We start from the raw sequence: 20,415 nt of genomic DNA on the forward strand, positions 1-20,415 counted from the left end.
TAGCACACTTCAACACCCACTCCATTTTGTAAATAATTTTGCATTTTCACCTGGCCTTAGATGCAATTTGGTGCTCCAAATGAGATTTTTTTCTACCAAAATGTTCTGAGCACCAAGGGCAGTTAGTTCCTTACTGATGATTATCCACAATCGCACAAACAAGTCATCACCATGTTGAGAATAAGATTGGAAAAAATCATGACAGATTATTTTAATTTTTGTTATCATTTATTGAGAAATGAAAAAGGGGTTTTCTGACTTGCGAAGCGGGGGGCGGAATGATACTTCCGCCCCCATATTTTTCAGCCCCCCGGTTCCTACGCCCTTGCTATATGGACTTTTGTCAAAATTAAGAAGCTACTTGGTTTTCTGCTATAGGCCTACTTACATTAATTCCTTGCTGGTACTTCGATCCGTGCTGAGTCTAGCATCGGATATCACGCATGCATTATATCACATCTCGCCTTCGAAGATTATGTAACTAAACCAGCTTGTAACATCCTGTTCCGCAAAACCTAGTAGTCTAATGTCATGACGTCATAACGTCATGACGGTCTTCGAAGAAAACCAACTTTGATCACAAGGGAAATACCTTACCACGAACTATACATTTTATTTCAAGGGTAAAAGTTCACTCAGAGGTAACCACAGATCAGTAGTTAATATTTGTTATCACCTTATTTGATCGTTTAGCAGTTTATATATTAAGAAAAGTCGCCCAGTCCGCGTTCCAGGCGCTCAACCCTAGTTCCCTTACACTGAGCATGAAGGTAAAACAGATGCACTGAGACATCTGTATCTATTTGATATCATGACGGTGTTACCATTCACGTCAAAGTGAGTTAGGCATCACGTGACCCTCCGAAAGGTAATAAATGCGTACATGATCATTACAAAGGTTAGAGCAGGGGTCGAGTCGTTCCATAACAATTACACTCCCTTGTTTGAGTTTGAGAAGCGATCTACACTTTCTACTGTGTATCTGTGAAGAACAGATACTACAAATGATTTGTCATAAAAGACCATTATCTTGGGACAGCTGATCAAAGCCTCCATTATTCAGGTCTAGACATTCGTGATAAATCCGCCATTAGACTTTGAGCATGTACTGCTGAAACATTATACCGGTATTAATTTATCTGTCTGTAAAGGAATGCCGCAGTTCTTTATATCTACCGCATATTTCAAGTCTCATATGATAAAAGGAGAGAAGTTATGAAAATGAGCTGTCTCATATAACATATAGACACGAGTAACTTGCTGCTTCATTACGGTCGAATAAAAAAACGAGACAAACTTTAAGCATATCGCCACGTAGCCATAGGCTGTCGGCCCTAAGAACGGTGAGTCAACAATGAGTGACAACTACCTGCCACAAACATGCAAAGCTCCAACGGAACACCTAGCGCAGGAGGGTGGGGTGGGGGAGGGGGGAGACACGATAATGACAAGGACAATACACGAACAGAGTATCCACAGTTAGATTAAACTTAAGTGTGGGCACTACATCCAAGACGCTGGTGGACTTTTAAGTTGTGTTTTGTTTTCTTGTTCTGTTCTGGTTTTCTTTCAAGTTGCAATTTTCTGAACCAATCAGATGCCATTATGGAAAAAACCCGTCTCTCAACACGTACAGTCCATTGAAGGGACTTTAAAACCAGATTTGTCTCTCCAATCAATATCTCGAACAATTTCACAAAACTTCTGATTGGTTGAGTGTTTTCCGGTTAAGTTGACGTCATCAATCAAAGTGAACTTTACATCTAAGACCACGTACGTTCGTACGCCAATTAACGACTCATGTCAATTACATGAGGCCTATGTAAATCACTGGTCCGACGGTTTCTATGCACATATACTTAGGACATCATAAAATATAGACTACGAATTTTGGTGTATGTTGTCAGGCGTTATTCTATATAGTGACAAATATTTGAAGAAGGGATTTTTAATTTCAAGACCACTTCCTTTGTGAATGTCTTTTAGCTGCTTTTAATAAAATAGTACATCTAATCATGGGAACTTTGGAACGAAGAGACCGCGCTGGTGAGTAACGATCCTGTACAGGCTGAGTGTTAAAACTCACATTTGACTTAGCTAGAGTCAAGTTGTTGTTAGTAATGTTACTAATACTAGTGTTACTGTAATTAGGCCTTTTGGCGTTAGACGTTTTCATTTTAATAATAGATCTTGTAATTTGGAAGCCCGATGATATTGTAGCCAGAATATACAAGTTTTTACTTTAAAGGTTAATAAACTGGTCACACACGACAAGAGTTGTAACCTTTTTCACATCAATTATGTGTCGATCATGTGTGGTGTCCTTACATTTCTTGTTGCAAATAGCCCCAGCTACTACCCTAGGACGTAGTAGTACTCTAACTTTGGCCAAGGGGCCTAGCCTATATGCTATTTCACATTGTTCTAACCTAACCTAGGGTCTTAAGCATAGCTTTACATTTGTAATTGGCTATTTGGTGGGAGTTTTACTGTGTGATTGTTCACATCAAGGTAGAACAGGTATGTGGCCACGGGAGGGGGGGGGGGGTAGGCACATATCCCCAAAATTGTTCGTTATTTATACTTATACTTATAGTACCTAGGCTTAATAAAAAAAGGTAAGGTTTATACCAACAGAAAAATTAAATACAATAACCCCTCCCCCAGGGTGGCAATCCTCCTGCATCGATGTTCCCCCAAATCGGTTGCTCTGGCTACGGCCTGAGGTAGAGCCTAGCACAATGTTGTTTTCTCTACAATGGTCAAGGTAGTCTACACTTTATGTTTAACACTGAAAGAGCAAAAGGTGATGGTAACAAAGTCAGTTAAATTGATTAAATGTTGAACTCTCAAGTGAATGTCGCAAAAAAGTTGAATAAAGATTGCAACATGGCAAATGATAGAATTTCTGCAATTTATGTGTACAGTACCACTATAGATTCTATATTTAGGCAAGTCTGAGGGTTGTATATAAAATTGAATTCTGCTTCAATTAATAATTCGTGCAGAACACGAAGGGTTGTTTAAATTTTCAATATCATTTTTAGTACTTTTTTTGTTTGTGTCTCATTCCGATGAACATTCAAAATTAGTGAAGTTGAAATGACAGAGTTAAACATAAATTTCTTAGCATCTGGATGGATAGCCTGATGTCTAGAATGATGAGTCTAGGGCCTAGAATGAGATATTGTGGTCTATTTTAGAAAATGTACCCAGAACCCGGCTCTTGGTTTGATGTTAGTGTTCTAAAATCCAGTTCTTCCTTACAAAACATTTATGAGATGTACCTGGGTTTGAAGCAAGAACCAAGTTTTCACACAGGTTTATAGCATACAGCTGGGATCTGCTAATAGTTAACAGATTTTCAAGACCTACAACTGCATGGTAGCTCATCTAACCTTAACCTTACACGAGATTCAATTAGCATTGCATTTCATTGCACATATTGTTTGTTCTTCATTTACTTGATTCCTAATGAAGATATAAAGTGACCCTTGCTCAAAACCTGGGCAGTTTTCACATTGCTAATGATTACTCATTGACTCCAAAGTCCAAAAGTACTCCTTGCACTATAAATTGTGTTAAGGGAATTATGTGTACAGGTACACTGTATGGGAGGTGGTTAGTGCACGTACTGTATGCATCTGTTATATACAGAAGTAAACATAAAGCTGCCATCTAGGTAAACCACTTACAGTATATGTAGCTTTTTGAATTTGCTTTACAAATGTTACAAAACCTTACAGATTAGTATATTTATTTTAACAAAATTATAATATTGAATAAACTTAGGGTTGCTATAGATATATACTACTTAAGGGCTTGCTTTCATCTATTGGATGTTAATTACTAGTTATCGGGTAATGTCTGTTCCGTTTCCTTCTCTCATAAATTATTTGAACGAAACTTGACTCAGAAAAAGCTTCTGAATTGTCCATTGGTTGGGAATGATGGAATATCAGACAAGAATATTCAGTGAAGTGCAGTTTCTATGAATTATAAGACTAGGATTTTCACAATTAACAATGAAGGTCAAAATTCAGCTAAAGTTAATCAAATATAAGATTCGGTGAATTTTTTATGAAATAGAGTGAAAATAGTTTGACAAAACGAAAATACTGAATGGATCCCTGCTTTCAGCTTTCCGCTTTCCGTACTTTTGAGGTCAACATTCAAAGTTTTTATATCTTGCAAATTTTGTATATAATGTTTAAAAGCGGAGGAAACAATAAATCATGGAAATCCTCTTTGTACGAAAGATGAATAGTTGTCGTCTACGATCAACTATTTAACAATTTAATTAGCACTCGTTAGTGAAAAGCTGCCGGTGTTTAAAGAGAAACCGTTTGCATTTCTTTCATCAATTTCTAGGAATTTTACCAAAGCTACGGGCTTACGGGTGTCATACAAAATAAGTATACAATTAATAAACCAACAAAACAAAGTAAGGGTACAAGTGTAGAATTTATTCACCACCTAGGCATGCATATTCTTTCATCAGATTCTGAAAGTTATGGACGACTCCCCATTATTCACTGAAGTGGAAAAATAAAGTCAGAAATTGTTGCAATTTTTTGTAGTGGAAATAGCCGAGCTTATTATAAACTGCATTGGTCTGGGATTGTGGCAATGAAATATAAGGTGAAGGCTTACCCGAGCCAACTCCCGAACTGAATTGCCCCATCATTTAATTATGCATGGGCACTGGTACAAGTATGCTCTTGCAGATTCTGTTGTATGGACGTGATACACGTGATGCACTTTAGCAATTGGAATTGCTGCTCCTCTGTACTATTGTACTATAAATGTGGTCATGCTTGGAAAAGGAATTGTAAATATTCTGATTACCTGTGCAGATCAAACATATAAGAGAATGTTATCATAAAAGAAGAGGGAACTTGGAGACAGGGAGTGAGGGACTATATTTCCCAAAAGAGATTGGTTTTCAAAATAAAAACTTCATATTTATAGGCCTGAATATCTATGGAACTAAAATTTGCTTGATGGTTAATATAACGTTCCAAGTAGGATGATGGAAAAATAATACACCACACTGTAAGATGATACTGTTCTCTAATCTATTAGACTTTTTCTCGCTACTGCTACCAGGATGTGAGTTACCATGTAGAAACAAACAACTCTGTAAGTGGTGATAACCTCTGACCCTTAGTATGACTAACTTTTATGTTACAAGTGAGCTGAGGGGGGTGAGAGACAGGACTCATTGATTGTGTTGCTAGGGGTGTTTAATATACAAATGACACAAATAATAAACATGAAAGATAGCATTGTTTGAACATTACAGGTAAAGTCCTGGAAGTCAAAGTGAAACCTTGAGAGTTGATATCAATCTTGGCACCATAAATAAATGACAAAAATACACTTCCCCCCCCCCTCCCCTCACTGTATATCTCTCTGTCTATCCAACCACATGATTTCTTTCAAATTCCCATAACACAGGCAATAGTTAAGTCTTCAAAATTTTGTGTATATATAGTAATTTGAAGACCGAATTTTGTCTCTTTTCTTCGGTTCCTGTGTAAAACAGAAATGCTACACATCTTTGCGCTTGTGAAGCAATTTGACCATTTGGCGATGTGACATACTGGATAAATGATTCCCCAGCTCTGTCAGAGCACCGATGGAATTAGACACAACGTGTGACTAAATTATGTTAATTTACTGTTCTTATCTTACTTCCATAAATGAATATTCTTGTGGCCCTTTGTTATTATTTATTGGGGACTGACATTGTGGAAAAAATGTTGATAAATCAGACAAAAATACGAGCTTGTGACGGCTAATGACTGTTATCACCAAGCGATGACACTTTGTGCCAATTTAAATATGTATATATATACTTTTGCGTGTTTATTGCATTGTGAAGTGGCGCTCAACAGATGTTCTATAATCTGTTTATCCTCCTACCAAAAAGACACCTGCAAATATATATTTGCTTTATTAATATCAGAATGAATGCTCACTTACATGATTTATGATGATATTCAAACAGGTCTTCAATATTTGTACAAAAAAAGATGAAAAAAGTTATCACTTAAATTTGTATAAGTCTACAGACAGTTCCTCTGGTAATGGAACCAAATGTGCAGTAGGTTGAGGGCAACTTTTTGTAATTGGTCCTATTTCTCCTATGAATTATATATATATATTTTTTCATTAATTTGAAAATTTTCATTAGTGACAACCTTCGTGACAACTGCGACAGGTTGGATGTGTAATATATTCCAGGACTCGTACAATATAACTGTACAAATAATCCAGGGTTGACTTAATGTGGAATATCGACTGCGACGTATTGATTTTTTCTTTTTTTTATGTACCGTGGAGTACTGTAACCCTAATGAGACTATATGCATGCACTGTCACAGTGTGTGTCTTCAGAGAAAAGACAGTACTACAGCACCATTGAAGATATCGTGATAAAATCATAAATGTTTGACCTTTCTCAGAAGCTAAATCTTTACGTCCGCAAGAGTGCATCCTATAATCCTTTATGATGGGAATGTTGATGGGGATGGCCCTACAGTTATATCTGTACTAGGGGCTTGGAATGAAAAGAGTGCGGTGGGGGGGGGGAGGGGTACCGGGTAGGAACTGTTAGCAAATTGATCATTTATTTCAAAAAGCCTTTGTCTACATTTGGAAGTGGTGAGTGGGAAGGGACAGCAACATGGGGGGGGAGGGAGGGGGGACACAATCTAGTTTCCAGGACTGCAGTTAAGCAGAAAAACTCTCAACCTGTCTGTGAACCTATTATCAGATCTCTACCAATAGAGTATCTTTCAGTATGATGTCATTCCCAATGATGTCATAGTGTGGACATTTCTTAGTACAGTAGCTTATAACCTCTGTTTAAGTAGGAAGGTACTGTAAGTATGTGAACAGAGTAACTTTCTGTCCCATCCTCTGTAATTATCCATTGTCATAGAGTACACAGTATATAAGATGTAACTTTCACCAATTGTATTGCATGTGGATTCAACCTGCAGGAACCTGCTTGGCACAGCTCAACGAAGCTCTGTTCCCCCCCCCCACCCCTCCCACATACTCTGACCATCATATTCAGTGGTAGATATCTAGCCAGATGAAGATCTAATAGACCGTTCAGTTCAACTACCTGTTTATGTCCTTTTTCTTCTAACACAATACCACTGTGACATTAGGATTAAAGGCATTGAAGACTCGCCCCAAACCGTGTGCAGTCATCTGAAAAAGTTAACTTTCTGTTGCTTGTTGACGTTTTGTTCGTGTCGCTACAAAATGCAGACAGTAATGAAACGTGATACCTTGTTATCTTTATCTAGACCTGAGATGTCCATCGCTGTATCGTTTGTATACTGTGCTGTGGGTATTGACCGCAGCTGTATGTACTCACTGTACATCAATAGTGGTGTTTAACGATCGATGGTGGTGTTTAACACTTCTGTTACACCTCATTCAAAACTAGGTCAAATTACCGGCATTAGACGTTTCTTTTTGCGCGAGTCTTCACATCCTTTAAGCGAATGATGGTCTCTTGCAAGATGTGATTGTCCTGGCCAGTGCCAGTTGGAGAGTAATTGCCTATAGAGGACAGTATTGGCTATTATAATGTCATAATGTCATGTTCGATTAGATCACCAATTATCTGTTTCAAATGACCTCAGTTTTACATCTGGTGATTGCCTGCTAATTAATTTATCAGTTAATTAATTTACGACACATTAAAAAATTTCTTTCTTAAAATGTATATACAAAATATGTGTTATAATCAATTATGCTATTTATGAAGTTGTTAAGCAGTGGTCAAGTTAATTGCAATTTGTGTGGATGGTGACCTCAGCTCTGAGGAAGGTCGTTAACTTGAACAGGGTAACAGCTACTAGTAGGTCAGAGGTGGCTGGCGAGGCATCACTAGAGAAAGAATTTATAAAATGATATCATAAGCAAGATCTAAATAAATTAACTGCCTATTAATGAAACCATCTGTGTCCATTTGTACTGTAGGCATATATGCATTAGAAGAAAAAATCGTTGACAACATATAATTAATTGATTGATTATTTAAGGCCTAAAATATGTTATATTTCTGAACCTTGAACTGCAGACATGTCTGCATGTATCTTGGGAAGTTGGTGTAGGTAGGGGTTGAGGGGGGCAGGGAGGGGATTTTTCAGGGAGCCTGCTCTACCGGGACACTACAGTAACACAGGTCTAGGATCTAATCGAGGAAATGAGTCTCAAAGAGAGACGTTACATTTATAATACAAACAAAGCAAGTATCCTATTTTATAAATATGTACTTTCATGTATTTATACTGGATTTTTTATAAACTTGAAACTTGTGAAGATTTTAATCATGTGATCAGACTCTTGGCACGCCCATTTTTTTTTCTCACAATGAATATTCAATTTCCTTAAAACAGGTGACAGACTTTTGACTCCACTCAAAGAAGGAACAAAACTGACAAAAGTATCCTGTAGCAAGAGAAGGAAGTCGGTCAAGGAACGGACTTTTAGAGTCACCGAAAACGAGCTCTACCTTAGATACACGCCTTCGAAAAAGGAACAGAAGGAGCTGCAAGGTATATTAAGAATCATGCAGTGATAGTGATTTTCTCACCCTGAGGCAAATATTTTAAGGCATTGTTTTGGGGGTTTTCCCTATTTCTGTCTGAACAACAAATTTAGTTGTCCAAGAACTATATAGCAAAACATTGGAAAGAGTGATCATAATATAAATATGTGCACTGTAGGAGAGATAGATATGTTAGGATTGGTGAATAGAACACCAACTTTAATTGGGCTCCAAGTGTGAAAGAGAGGGTACTGCCAATTTATCATGATCTATTTGGAAGTGGGGATATTGAGTTACATTGCGATGTGAATTTGATGTAAACAACTAGTGGACGTTTCGCGAATGACCACCGAAGCTGATTTGGTTGTCCAAACAGCAATGTGGTCGTTTCGGCAACCGGACTATCAATATAGCTATTTGACTCAGAAAATTTCTTTAGTCTAGGGTTGTTGTAATATATAGGTATTTTCCATACATGTGTACTTGTATAGAAATACATAGCGTCTTCGTTTTCTTTTGCTGCTACCATGGGAAACGATAATTGCGATTTATTTGTTATGTACAACAAGTCACACCCATTATGAATATTATGCAAAAAAATCCGGTCCCAATTATGCCCCTGCATGATGCATATTAAAGATGTAACTTAAGTCAAATATCACCTTAAGTATAAGTATAAGTAATATAACTTAAGTCAAATATAGGACCTCTTGCGAGGTCGAACAGGGGTAAACTCCTTTTTGTTGTTGACCGTGCTTCATTACAAATATCACATCAATATGACGTCATGTATGTGTATTTAACCTCAGTCAATTTCTGACAGTTCATTTTCAAACAAACTAGGAATTGCAATAAAAGCAACACTTCAGTCAAAAAATATCACAACATATACAAATTTACCATGACATCTTACAAATTTTGTGTAGATGCCTTGTTTCATGTTCTTGGTTACAGTATCAGTTAAAAAAAAGCTATGAACATTGTTTAGGCTGATTTGACAAAATGATGTCAGGAACAAACATTCATATATATATATATCGATTTAAAGCCTTGGTATCACCGATTGATATAACATTGAGATATCGCCATGACACTAGTTTGCTCCGATTCACTCAGCGACTGGTACGACAAGACATGTCACAACACCCCCCTCCCCTAATTTTATGTATCGTATCGCCTTTGTTTCACTCGCAGTCGCCATCGCCGACATCCAAGAAATCAGACCGGGACGAAACACCGACAAGTTCAGAGATATGAGTAAATTCCCAAAGGATGCCTCGTTTTCGGTCATCCTCAACGGCGAGACCAGAATTCTGAATCTGGTGGCCCGTAGCAAGAAAGATGCAGAAATATGGATCAACGGACTTCAACAGTTGAAGAAGAAATTAGAAAAAATTGATGTGAAAGAGAAGCAGGCAATGTATCCTTGAAAAAAAACAGAAACATTTCAGATTAATAAAAAAAAGAAAGGGTTTTTTACTTTTAAAAATTTTTTTTTTTAATGGTTTGCCTTATTTCACCACCACTCAACATTGTCCTGTACTCCAGCCTACCACACTTTCCGTCCTACATTTTGTGAAAGAAGCCTACTGTTTTTGGTTGAGGGCGAAGGTCATTTGGGGTCACCACGGGTCAAATTGTTAAAATCTTGTAATCACGATATCTCAATACTGGAAACTTGGCTCTAATGTGGTGTCTAAAAGTACCACATTGAGTTAAAGAAGCCTATTGTTTTTGGTGGAGGTCAAAGGTCATTTGGGGTCATCAGAGGTCAAATTGTGAACCCCTTGTAAACATGTACACCCTCACTATACATTACGTCAGATTCATGAAGAAAACTGCTGATGTTACATCATCGAAACCACAATGCATTTTTGCACTCTGGTTTGAATATTTAATGGTTTGACTATTTCACCACCACTGACCATTGTCCTGTACTCCGGCCCACACCCTCCGTCCTATAATTTCCATCCTGTGTCAGGATCCCGGGATAAGTGTTTAGGATAATTGGCATGGGCCTATACCCAATTCTAAATCTTACCGTAATTAAAGTTAGACCTACAGTTTAAATACATGTTGGATCAATGTAACTACTGCATGTCCATCCATTTCTGGCTAAAAGCATGCATACCCGAATCGGGTTAAACAAACTGTTAAAGGTGGCCCAAGAAAGACATAATTTACTGATGCACACTAAACTCAGAGGTTGTATGATCTGAATGTTTAAAAGAAAAACAGGATTTGACCAACCTCAGCACACGTCACATCGTTTTGAAGGCCATAAGTGAAAGCTCCAAAATATGCTAGGTTATCAAATTTTGGTCAGTCATGTCCCAATGTCAACATACTTTGTGTATATCCACCCTTGAATCATTCAACCATATTTTTAATGAAACTATGTAACCCCTAATTTGAAACACCTAAATGTATAAAAAAATCAGTTCAAAGGTCAGAACCTTAGGAACACTACTTTTGAAAAGGTTTTAGCTTTTTTTTTTAATTAAGATTTGAGAACATAACTGGTGACTTTAAAGCCTAAAAAATGTGGAGTAGTTTCCAAAGAGATTTAGAATGACCCACTTCATTCACAGACAGTGGTGTACCAGCATCCATCCTATCTTTAGGTAATGGTAGAGGTCTCTAATCTCAACAGTCCTAAACTAACCAAGTACTTGATTTATGTAGTCATGAGCTTTAACACACTAAATGCTGATTAAATCGTGGAAGTGTTTAGTCTAATGGACGGTACAGATGCCATTTAATTACAGTTAATCAACAGTTTTGCCATCCCTTGTGAATTAAATCATACAAAGCTTTTTTGTTTAATTGACATACAGTAAGTCCGGTCTACCATAGTCACCGTGGGTGTTTGTGTGTGTCGCGAATTGTTAACTGTTAATTTTCTTGTCTATTCCTCTCTCATTTGCAGTAGATTAACTTACATTATCTCAGCAAGCCTATCATTATTTTGATGAGCTTTAACATACAAGTTTGCATTGTAGCAATTGAAACTGGTTCTAAAATGAAAGTTATGGTTCTTTTATTAAAAAACCTCCATTGAGATCATTACATTAATCTGAATGGTCTTTTCAAGTCCCGGCCTTGGATACGAGTGATTTGATTTATTACTTTTAAACAATGCACTTCATTAGCATGATGTAGAGTCAAGCATTGTTTTAAATAGTTAAGGGAGGATAAATTAAACACTTTGCTGTTTCTTTGTTTACATGTCATTTACATTACACATATTTATATAAGTAAGCGCACGGTTGACAAAAATAAGTTTACATTAATTTTTTTCACCAGTCAATGCACATATGGTGAAAATGTATGGTAAAAGCTAAGGGTGGTGTTTAGCTAGCATGACCAACTTCAATTCTATATGCAGTAATACTCGGGCTCTATAAAGTCGATACAAATTTTGGACGGCAACCAAGTCACGAAGGATCTCTCTTAATTGTCCGCAGTCCGACTGATGGTGTCAGTGATGCCGACAGTTGTGTTTCTCAAATTTGAGCATTAGTTTCATTTATTACTGTTGTCTATTTACTTTGGGAGATATTGTCCTTAACGTCCCACTGGATGCAGGTGGATCAAGGACGTCTTCTTGAAAGCAGACGAGGACGGCAACGGCAGTTTAGAGCTCAGCGAAATACTGAAACTCATCAGAAAGATGAACGTGAAGATAGACGACGACTATGCCCAGACCATATTTCAGGTAAAGTCAGGTGAAAATATTGATGATTCTACTTGAGTGCTGGCTTCGTTTCTTTATTAACATATTTACTATAACTCGCCTTGCCCTTACCTGTTCCCCACTGTGAACTCATCCTCAACCAGCTATTTTTTCCCACAAAAATTAAAGATGAATTATAGTTCTTTATCATCTAAAATGGTGTGAATATAGTGTTAAGAAACCTTATAAATGTAGATGCAGTTACAATTCCATCGGAGACTTTGATATGCAAATAATAGGCTTAGTTTACAATCACATCTGCTATAAAAGTAGGACTATTGTAGGGGCATTGCGCTTTAGTTTGAAAAGTGACAAAATATGTGTTGAGGTTTATAATATCCTGTCACATGACACACACACATTCTTGCTTTCACTTCTCAGTGCGGCAGGGTAAAACAATAACAGTTTTTACACCAAAGCCACTCAGGGAAATAATTTAAAAGAATCAAATTTTATGCAGTAACTTTTGTCTGTTGTAACATGCTACAGTTTCAGTGTAGTGTTATACATCATTGGCCTGCATTTTTCGCAGAATTTTGCGATGCGATGCCAGATACATTATTCCAGCTTGTCACACACTTGAGTAAAATGGTTTTATTATTAACTTTTGGTAATTTTTTTTCCACGTTTTGTATCAGAGAAGTCTCAGTGTTTTTTATGTTTTCATTTGATATAATTATTGTGGTATTTTGCATCACAGAAGTTTGGATCTTTTTAATTTTTTATACTGCTTAATTCTTCATTTTTCCCCCTCTTTTTCCGGCCATTTAGTTTAATTTTCAATATGGCTCGCCACTTTGTACAGAGATGCCAACCAGTACGATTTTATCGTATTTAGTACGATAAAACAAGTGAAATACGATAATACGATATTGCCTCTTGAAAATACGATTTTTCATCTTTCAAAAAAAAAAAAAAAAAAAAGTTTTTTTTTATATATATTTTTTAAAGGAAGCGGAATCGCATAGAAACATGTACAAGTAACCCCCAAACCCCGACAAACACGTTGAACAGCGAGCCTACATGGGCGGGAAATACGCGGAATCGGCAGCTTTACAATTTTCTCATTAAATGTTAATGAAAAAAGCAAACATTTTACTTGCCCGTTCTTACCAGTAAAACATTTTTCTGACATTTTACTGGCCCGGGGGCCAACGGGCCAGTGGTAGTGTCAAGTTTTCGTGAAAATCTGATTTTTCTCTCCATAATCTGATTTTTTTAGGATATTCAGTCTGTTTTTTTTGTGTCAAGAGGCATCTCTGTTTGTGGATATTTAAAGCCAGGATTTTTGCCTTTCCTGCTTTCGTTGCATGCATACTTATGAAACTACAGGACATGATATCATCATCATATTGTACATGCATGTTATACTAGTTTACAGGGTTATTACACTTTTATTAAAATAAGATAATGCATGTCTGGATATGTCTCTCTGTCCAGTGGTGAACCTTGATTTATTAGCAGACTCCTAACGTAAGTAGTACCCAAAGTACCATATCAATAACTGAGTTATTTATCCGAAGGGAAACCTAACCCAACATGCTATAAATTAGCATATACAGCGTGTTAAATCATACCTAACTCAGGATATATGGGAATAAGCATATGCGAAATTATTATAGATGTATATATTGTATAATTTATAAACATCACATACAGCTTCATATTTTTCCATAAATCTTGCTTTTCCAGTCGATTTATGAGATTTTGGGGGGGGGGGGGGGATTTTGTTTCATGCTGGATTCAATACTAAAATTCCTGTTACACTGGATAGTACACTGATATGACTAGTTACAAAGTCACTTTGTTTCAAATAATGAAGTAAATTTTGGGAACTTTTCTGATTTGACTTAAAGTGGTATGGGGGTTATAAATACTGATATTTTACCATATATGCTTTGCTTTGAAATAATTATAAGAAAGCTGAGGTTTCCCTTAAAGAAGACGCAAACCCAACCATGATTTATTGACCGTCAACTTACATGTTTATTTTACAACATATTCTTTTTTTTGTCATTCTTTTAATCAAACTATAGAAATCTGACACAAAGAGAACCAATGTCTTGGATGAAGACGAGTTTGTAGATTTCTACAGAGAGATCACCAAGAGGCCGGAAGTCGAGGAGATTTTCGACAGGTGAGCGATTGAATGGATTGGTCGAAACTGATTGAAAGTTCAATCCATACTTCATACATACATAGGTTATTGAACAAGGTATAAAGAATCATTTTCACATACAATTACACACAGATTGAATGGGGAGGGAAGGTGTGGGGGGGGGGAAGGGCTATGACCAATGTTTCTCAGAATTTGTAAATTTGAAAAGCATAAAAAGGATGCTTTTGTATTGGCACTGCAGGCACTGAAATCCTCTTGAATGATCATAGCTGGTTTTGTGCAATTTATGGAGATTTGTTTTTTATTTGTGTTTGCTATTGTTTGGTTTTTTGTTCAATGCAAATTTTTGAACATTGCAAAATAATAAGCCATCCCCCCTTGTCTTTGCCCCTTTCCCCACCCAGTGTAACATCATTACTCAACAACATATTGCAGTGGAGGTGACCTGACAGAAGCATAGATTGTGTGACACAGTTTTAAGATGAGGATTAATGTTCCACTTTTGGGCTCATGTTGAGTCAAGGGACAAAGTCTGCTAGCAGTTCCGGGGGTGGAACCCCCGATGCCTCCCTTATATACCCTTTGAGCCCTTTTTCTATAAAAAAAACAAATGAGAACATCATTTTGTGTAATATGTATAAATATAACATTCTGCCCTTGGAATGCGGAACAACTTAACCTTCTGGCAATTTGCCAACCATAATCACAGGCTATAAAACTTGCTGCGAAGATATATATAGCATTATTGTAGGCAATCAATGTATACTATTTCTTAAAACAGTACCGTAAATTATTGTAAGGTCAAAATAACACATCAATTCTACTCCTCGTGCCTGCCTGTGTCGTAAGCCATAACCCTGTATCTAGACCGTAAAACGTTGAACCTTTGTGAGCCGATTTTACTTCATCTTTCTTTGCTGTTTTTTGATAAAGTACTAAAAATTTCATAACTATTATACTAACTTGTTCATCGAAATAGCTTAATTGACCCAGTCAAGTTTTTGTGTCAAATAATTTGGAACAAAGTAACAAATGATCTAAATGTCGTTATTTAGTACTTCATATTACTTTTTTTTTTTTCTCTGAGCGATTATGAAATTTTCACAATTGAAAGGAATCATTATAATATAGGCAACTGTTTCCTCCTCATTCTTCATTGTTTTTGAGACATTCATGGACGGTGTCTTTATTATTAGGGTGGCCAGTTGCAATTCTTATTTTGAGTAATATTCACTCAATAGATATGAAAATTTAAAAAAAAAATTAAAAAAGTAAAAAAAGTTAAAATTGCCAATCCAAGGGTGAAAAGCTACGTTGAAATCTCAATTACATGTTTAAGAGATACTTTAGGAACAGGTAGGGGGCAAAAAAAACCCCCATAAAACTAGGACTGGGCATTGTTTTGCCTCGATTGTTTATTTATCTACTAGGTTACGCAGAGGCCTAGAACCATGGAACCTTCAATTAGCAAACACAGTATCATTGATATCGAGGGTATGAAACTAAGAGAAGCAAGGGAAGTCATAAGTACAGGTATAGTGTTTATTTTGTTGTTACAGTAGGTAAAACTTCCTTTTCTAATTCCCAAATCAAACTTCAGGATGGGGGCAATTACGGAGTTGCCTAAATTGTAACATTAGAAAACTGTCAAGAGATATTGAAAGAAAAGGAAGCAAAAAGTGTCTCGTGTAGCGACTGATAACAGCGCAAACAGATGCAAACGTATTACGTTAAAGGACACGAGTACTTCCCCCGAAGTATACCAAGTAAATCAAGTGAGGGCAGCATTTATCCCATGCATGTTCAAAAGTTTTGAGCAAGGATTGTACTGTCACAGTGCAAGTAGTTGACCACCTTGAGAAATTCAATCGTCAATTTGAAATTATCCTCAATGGCTGGATATAATGTGGAATTCTTGTCAGAGCGTCAAACTTGGAGAGTACATTTAAAAAGCTTGTAGCAATTTCTTTATCTTTGCTAATATTTGGGACCAAATACTGATGAGGATTTTGTTCTGGTGACAAACAATGTGAAAGAGGAAAATTTCCACACTGCTAACTGTTGAAAACCCCATCGGCAATATCTTTGCCCCTGGGAACTGAGAGATATGGTTGATTGAATGTTACCTAGATTTGACTGGCTAAATGTTTGTACTCCTATGGCTATACTCCAGGAAGTTAGGTCACAGTAGGTGGTCTTTCATTTCCTGGGGGGGGGGGATGTGGGGAAGTGCTCTCCAGAAGCCCTTACTCAGGCTTCTTGTTGACTTAACATCCTTGAAACCTGTTACATTTGTGATATTTGATTAGGGATCAAAGTTTGGCATGTGTGTCAGTCCTGTCCCTTCCCCATGGGAAACAAAGCAGCCTGGTTCAGATTCCTGATAGTTTATGCTGGTGATTTAAAACAGTCATGTTGTATGAAAATCACACAGAAAGTGAAAGATCTTTAAGTTTTTCACCCCTATGACAGGAAGTCCTTGATATTAACACACTTCAGACTTCATACAGACATAGGCCTCATTTTATAACAATGATCAATATTGCTAGCATGGGGTACTTAATATAAATGCCTATTTATATATCTATATAGTTAAACATATATATATAAACAAGATTCAGTTGTTCACTTCCTGCTGCAAAATTGCTCAATATATAGAAGTGGAGCAAGTACACAATTGACAATAATGTATATGATAACTTACAGCATGTGATTCGAGTTGTAACTCGAGTAATGAATGACATGCTGTAAGTTATCATGCTGTAAGTTATAATAGATAATATATGTATATGATAACTTACAGCATGTAACTCTAGTAATCAATGACATGTTGTAAGTTATCACATACACGCACCCACACACACATATACTATATATATATATATATAATAGATAATATATGTATATGATAACTTACAGCATGTAACTCTAGTTATCAATGACATGTTGTAAGTTATCACAAACATGCACACACCCTCATATCTATATATATATATATATAGTAATATATATAGATATATATATTTATATCTAGTATACGTATATATGGCCAGATTGTTATCTTGTGTGCTTGGGCAAGGCACTTTATAATATCTCTTTAGCCTGGTGTATAAATGGGGTTGTTGGAGCTAATTACGAGGTTAAATGTAACTTTCATAACTAGGAGGTAAATGTAATTACTTTCACTGGTTTGTGGCTACACTCTATGGAAAGTCCCCCACGGGACACATTGATGTGGTACATACACTGTAGTGCCCTTGAAGCAACTGTTTGAATTGTTCACACTTAAGTGTGTGGGTGTAATTAACAAGTGGCCAATGACCAGAGCTTAAATGTTGTAATAAGTCCAATGAGAAGGCCTTGCCTTTGATACAAGACTGTTGACCTTGAAACTTTTACCTTTAAGACATTTCTGCTTTTCTTGGAGGGAGGGGGAGGGGGTCAAAATGAGCTCATTTGGGCCTCTCAACAACTTCATGAGACTGTTTGACCATGATCTAGGTATAAGGTGTACCCAATAGAAATTGTTTGTGAAAAGTGCTGCCCGTCATTAAAACCTTTTCTTCCATCGTGTAACACTTCCATCCTATAACACTATACAAAATGTGTAAAACTTGTAAAACTTGTAAAACATTTGAATTTTGCACCCCATTTATGCATATATATATATATATATATATATATATATATATATATATATATATATATACTGTTTATAAGTTTAGTTTTTCATACTGTTTAAGAGGTGTTGAAGGACACTGCTTCTACTGTGAGCATGATAATTTGCCACAGCTGTTCGAAAAATAAAATAAAAAAGCTTAAACAGTTTGAACTGCAAATTTGTAAGGCCACTGTGCGATCCCTACTATATCAACAAAAACATCCCTTCAGCGATAACTAATTTGTGTTAAGTACCCACCTGTTCCAAAATGTCAGGCCCAGCATGTAATGTTTATCATATATATTATTAAATCATTAACAAGCAGCAGAAGTTTCAAAGGTCTTTAGCAAGACAGAAATTGCTGCTATATATAATACCAAATGTTAGGAGAGAAATTACTCTTCCTATATATGTGGGAAAATACGTTTGTCACATTTTTCGGTTATAATTTAAACAGAATAGAAAGTATTTGCACACAACACCCTGATTAATGGCAGATCAAGTTCAATTCATTCATGCCAGATCAAGTGTATGTAGGCTATTTGATGAATGTATGTTAGGGGTGACTCTTTGGGTGTGGTGTGGGATATAGTCCGACCACAGACCCTGCGGTGTAGATAACGAAACCCAGGATTGGAACTTGACCCTGTTACTTTGGTGTTTACACTTGGAAGTTCATCCCTCCCCTCTTATCTGTAAAAGCTTAATCCTATTAACAGAGTTGCAGCTGAGTGAGTCAGTTGGGATATTGTCGTGTATGGGAAGGCTTGGAAGCCTTTGATATGCTAATTATCAGCTACTGTATACAGCGTGTAAACCCTTATCTTGTTTGATGTCAACCAAGCATTCGGTGATAGTCGTAGGTGATTCATAACCAAAACCGAAAGTAAATGGAGGGACTCTTTATGTGAACCATAGAAATTCCAAAATGTGGATTATTAATGTAAACATCGATAAATTTAATTAGACCCAAATTTACAAAATGTGGACTATTAACGTAAACATCGACAAAATTTAAACTCATTGTACAAAATGTGGACTATAATGTAAACATCTACAAATTTAAACCCATTGTACAAAGTATGGACTAGGAAGCGTTGCGGTTTTCACTCTCCGATATTGCTGTGAGAGCACTGTACACTGTGCTGCGTTCAGATTAGCCGCGTAAAGGAGGACTTTCTTACATTGCTAATTGATTTGCTGGTGAAAAGTACGAGCCTTAATATTGACCAATCTAGTCAAATTTTATATCACTAGAGAGAAGAGTCAACAAACTTTTCTTTGGTATAGGAAAGGAATTGATTACGCAATCACACTACCAGCAAGCACAATGTAAGCATTGAGAGATAGGGACATTTTGAAGAGTTTCACTGCTTTCCGAAGTGGTTTTTACTTTTTCAGATTATAAAGTACAGGGTTTAGTTCACACGCATAATAAATAACGACACATCATTGAAAAGAGGACACAATATTCTTCAAAATGACATAAGAAAGTGTTTTCTCTGAGTGCTATATATACTTAGAAAGTTATGAAATGTGCTTATTTTGTAGCGATATTTGCTGCGTAACAGGGTGTTTTTGTGCCAAGTTCTGCAAGGATTCCATATGAGTGATGGCACGATTTAAGTTTTGATATGTTGTGGAGCATTGAGAAATCACTGCTAGCAGTGCAGGTTGTATTTGTATACATCTTTTTAAGTTTGAAGAAGAAGATGATCCTTTAAACAGCTGAGGTTTATTCATTAAAGTTACTGAACTGTTTAGTCTAAATACACAGACCATTAGGCCAGGTCCTCAGATGCAACACAAATCGTAAAAGGAAGAAAAAAGAAGTCTTTTACGGCCTCATGTAACATGTCTACAATCCACTACTGTACAAAGTTTTCAAGCAAAAAGTTTTCAAGCAAGTTTTCAAGCAAAAAGCAGTGTGCAATGTCATGCAAGGAAGCATATGATTTTCATATGAAGCTACAAGAACAAGTTTTAATTAAAAGAATTAAGAATGATAAGAATTAATAAAACTTAGGGATGCCCCAGAGCAGTGATTGTTGGCACGGGGGTTTGTTGGTGTTGCTGCACACAGTAATTTCACTACCACTGAAGATTGGTGTGACTCTTGTCCCCTCCCCCCCCCCCCTCTCAAGTCTTAAACTTGGGGAACCCAATGACAACTTCCTGACATGGACGTTAAATGGATGTGTGCCGAGAGATTGGCTTCGGTCAGCTTGCGAGTCTACAAGCCTCCATGGCTTCTTTCGCGAGTTCCTGCTTGCGGGAAGATCACATATACATACATACATACATCTGTACATACATATTAC

General features: G+C 36.7%; 1 protein-coding gene across 2 annotated transcripts in view; it reads left to right on the forward strand.

Moving 5' to 3' along the window:
* The first annotated feature begins 1,786 nt into the window (after window positions 1–1,786).
* The window catches only part of LOC139964426 (1-phosphatidylinositol 4,5-bisphosphate phosphodiesterase delta-1-like), a 48,063-nt gene continuing 29,434 nt past the window's right edge, over window positions 1,787–20,415 (forward strand). For both annotated transcript variants that reach the window (XR_011791970.1, XM_071965978.1), the window contains exons 1-5: window positions 1,787–2,046; window positions 8,427–8,585; window positions 9,773–9,998; window positions 12,167–12,296; window positions 14,351–14,451. Coding sequence is in view for 1 of the 2 variants with exons in the window: in XM_071965978.1 (XP_071822079.1) it covers window positions 2,016–2,046; window positions 8,427–8,585; window positions 9,773–9,998; window positions 12,167–12,296; window positions 14,351–14,451 (647 nt within the window). In the remaining variant the exon portion in view is untranslated. The remainder of the gene's footprint in view (window positions 2,047–8,426; window positions 8,586–9,772; window positions 9,999–12,166; window positions 12,297–14,350; window positions 14,452–20,415) is intronic.

The sequence above is a fragment of the Apostichopus japonicus genome, chromosome 23, assembly GCF_037975245.1.
Source record: "Apostichopus japonicus isolate 1M-3 chromosome 23, ASM3797524v1, whole genome shotgun sequence".
In the NCBI taxonomy this organism is placed as follows: Eukaryota; Metazoa; Echinodermata; class Holothuroidea; order Aspidochirotida; family Stichopodidae; genus Apostichopus; species Apostichopus japonicus.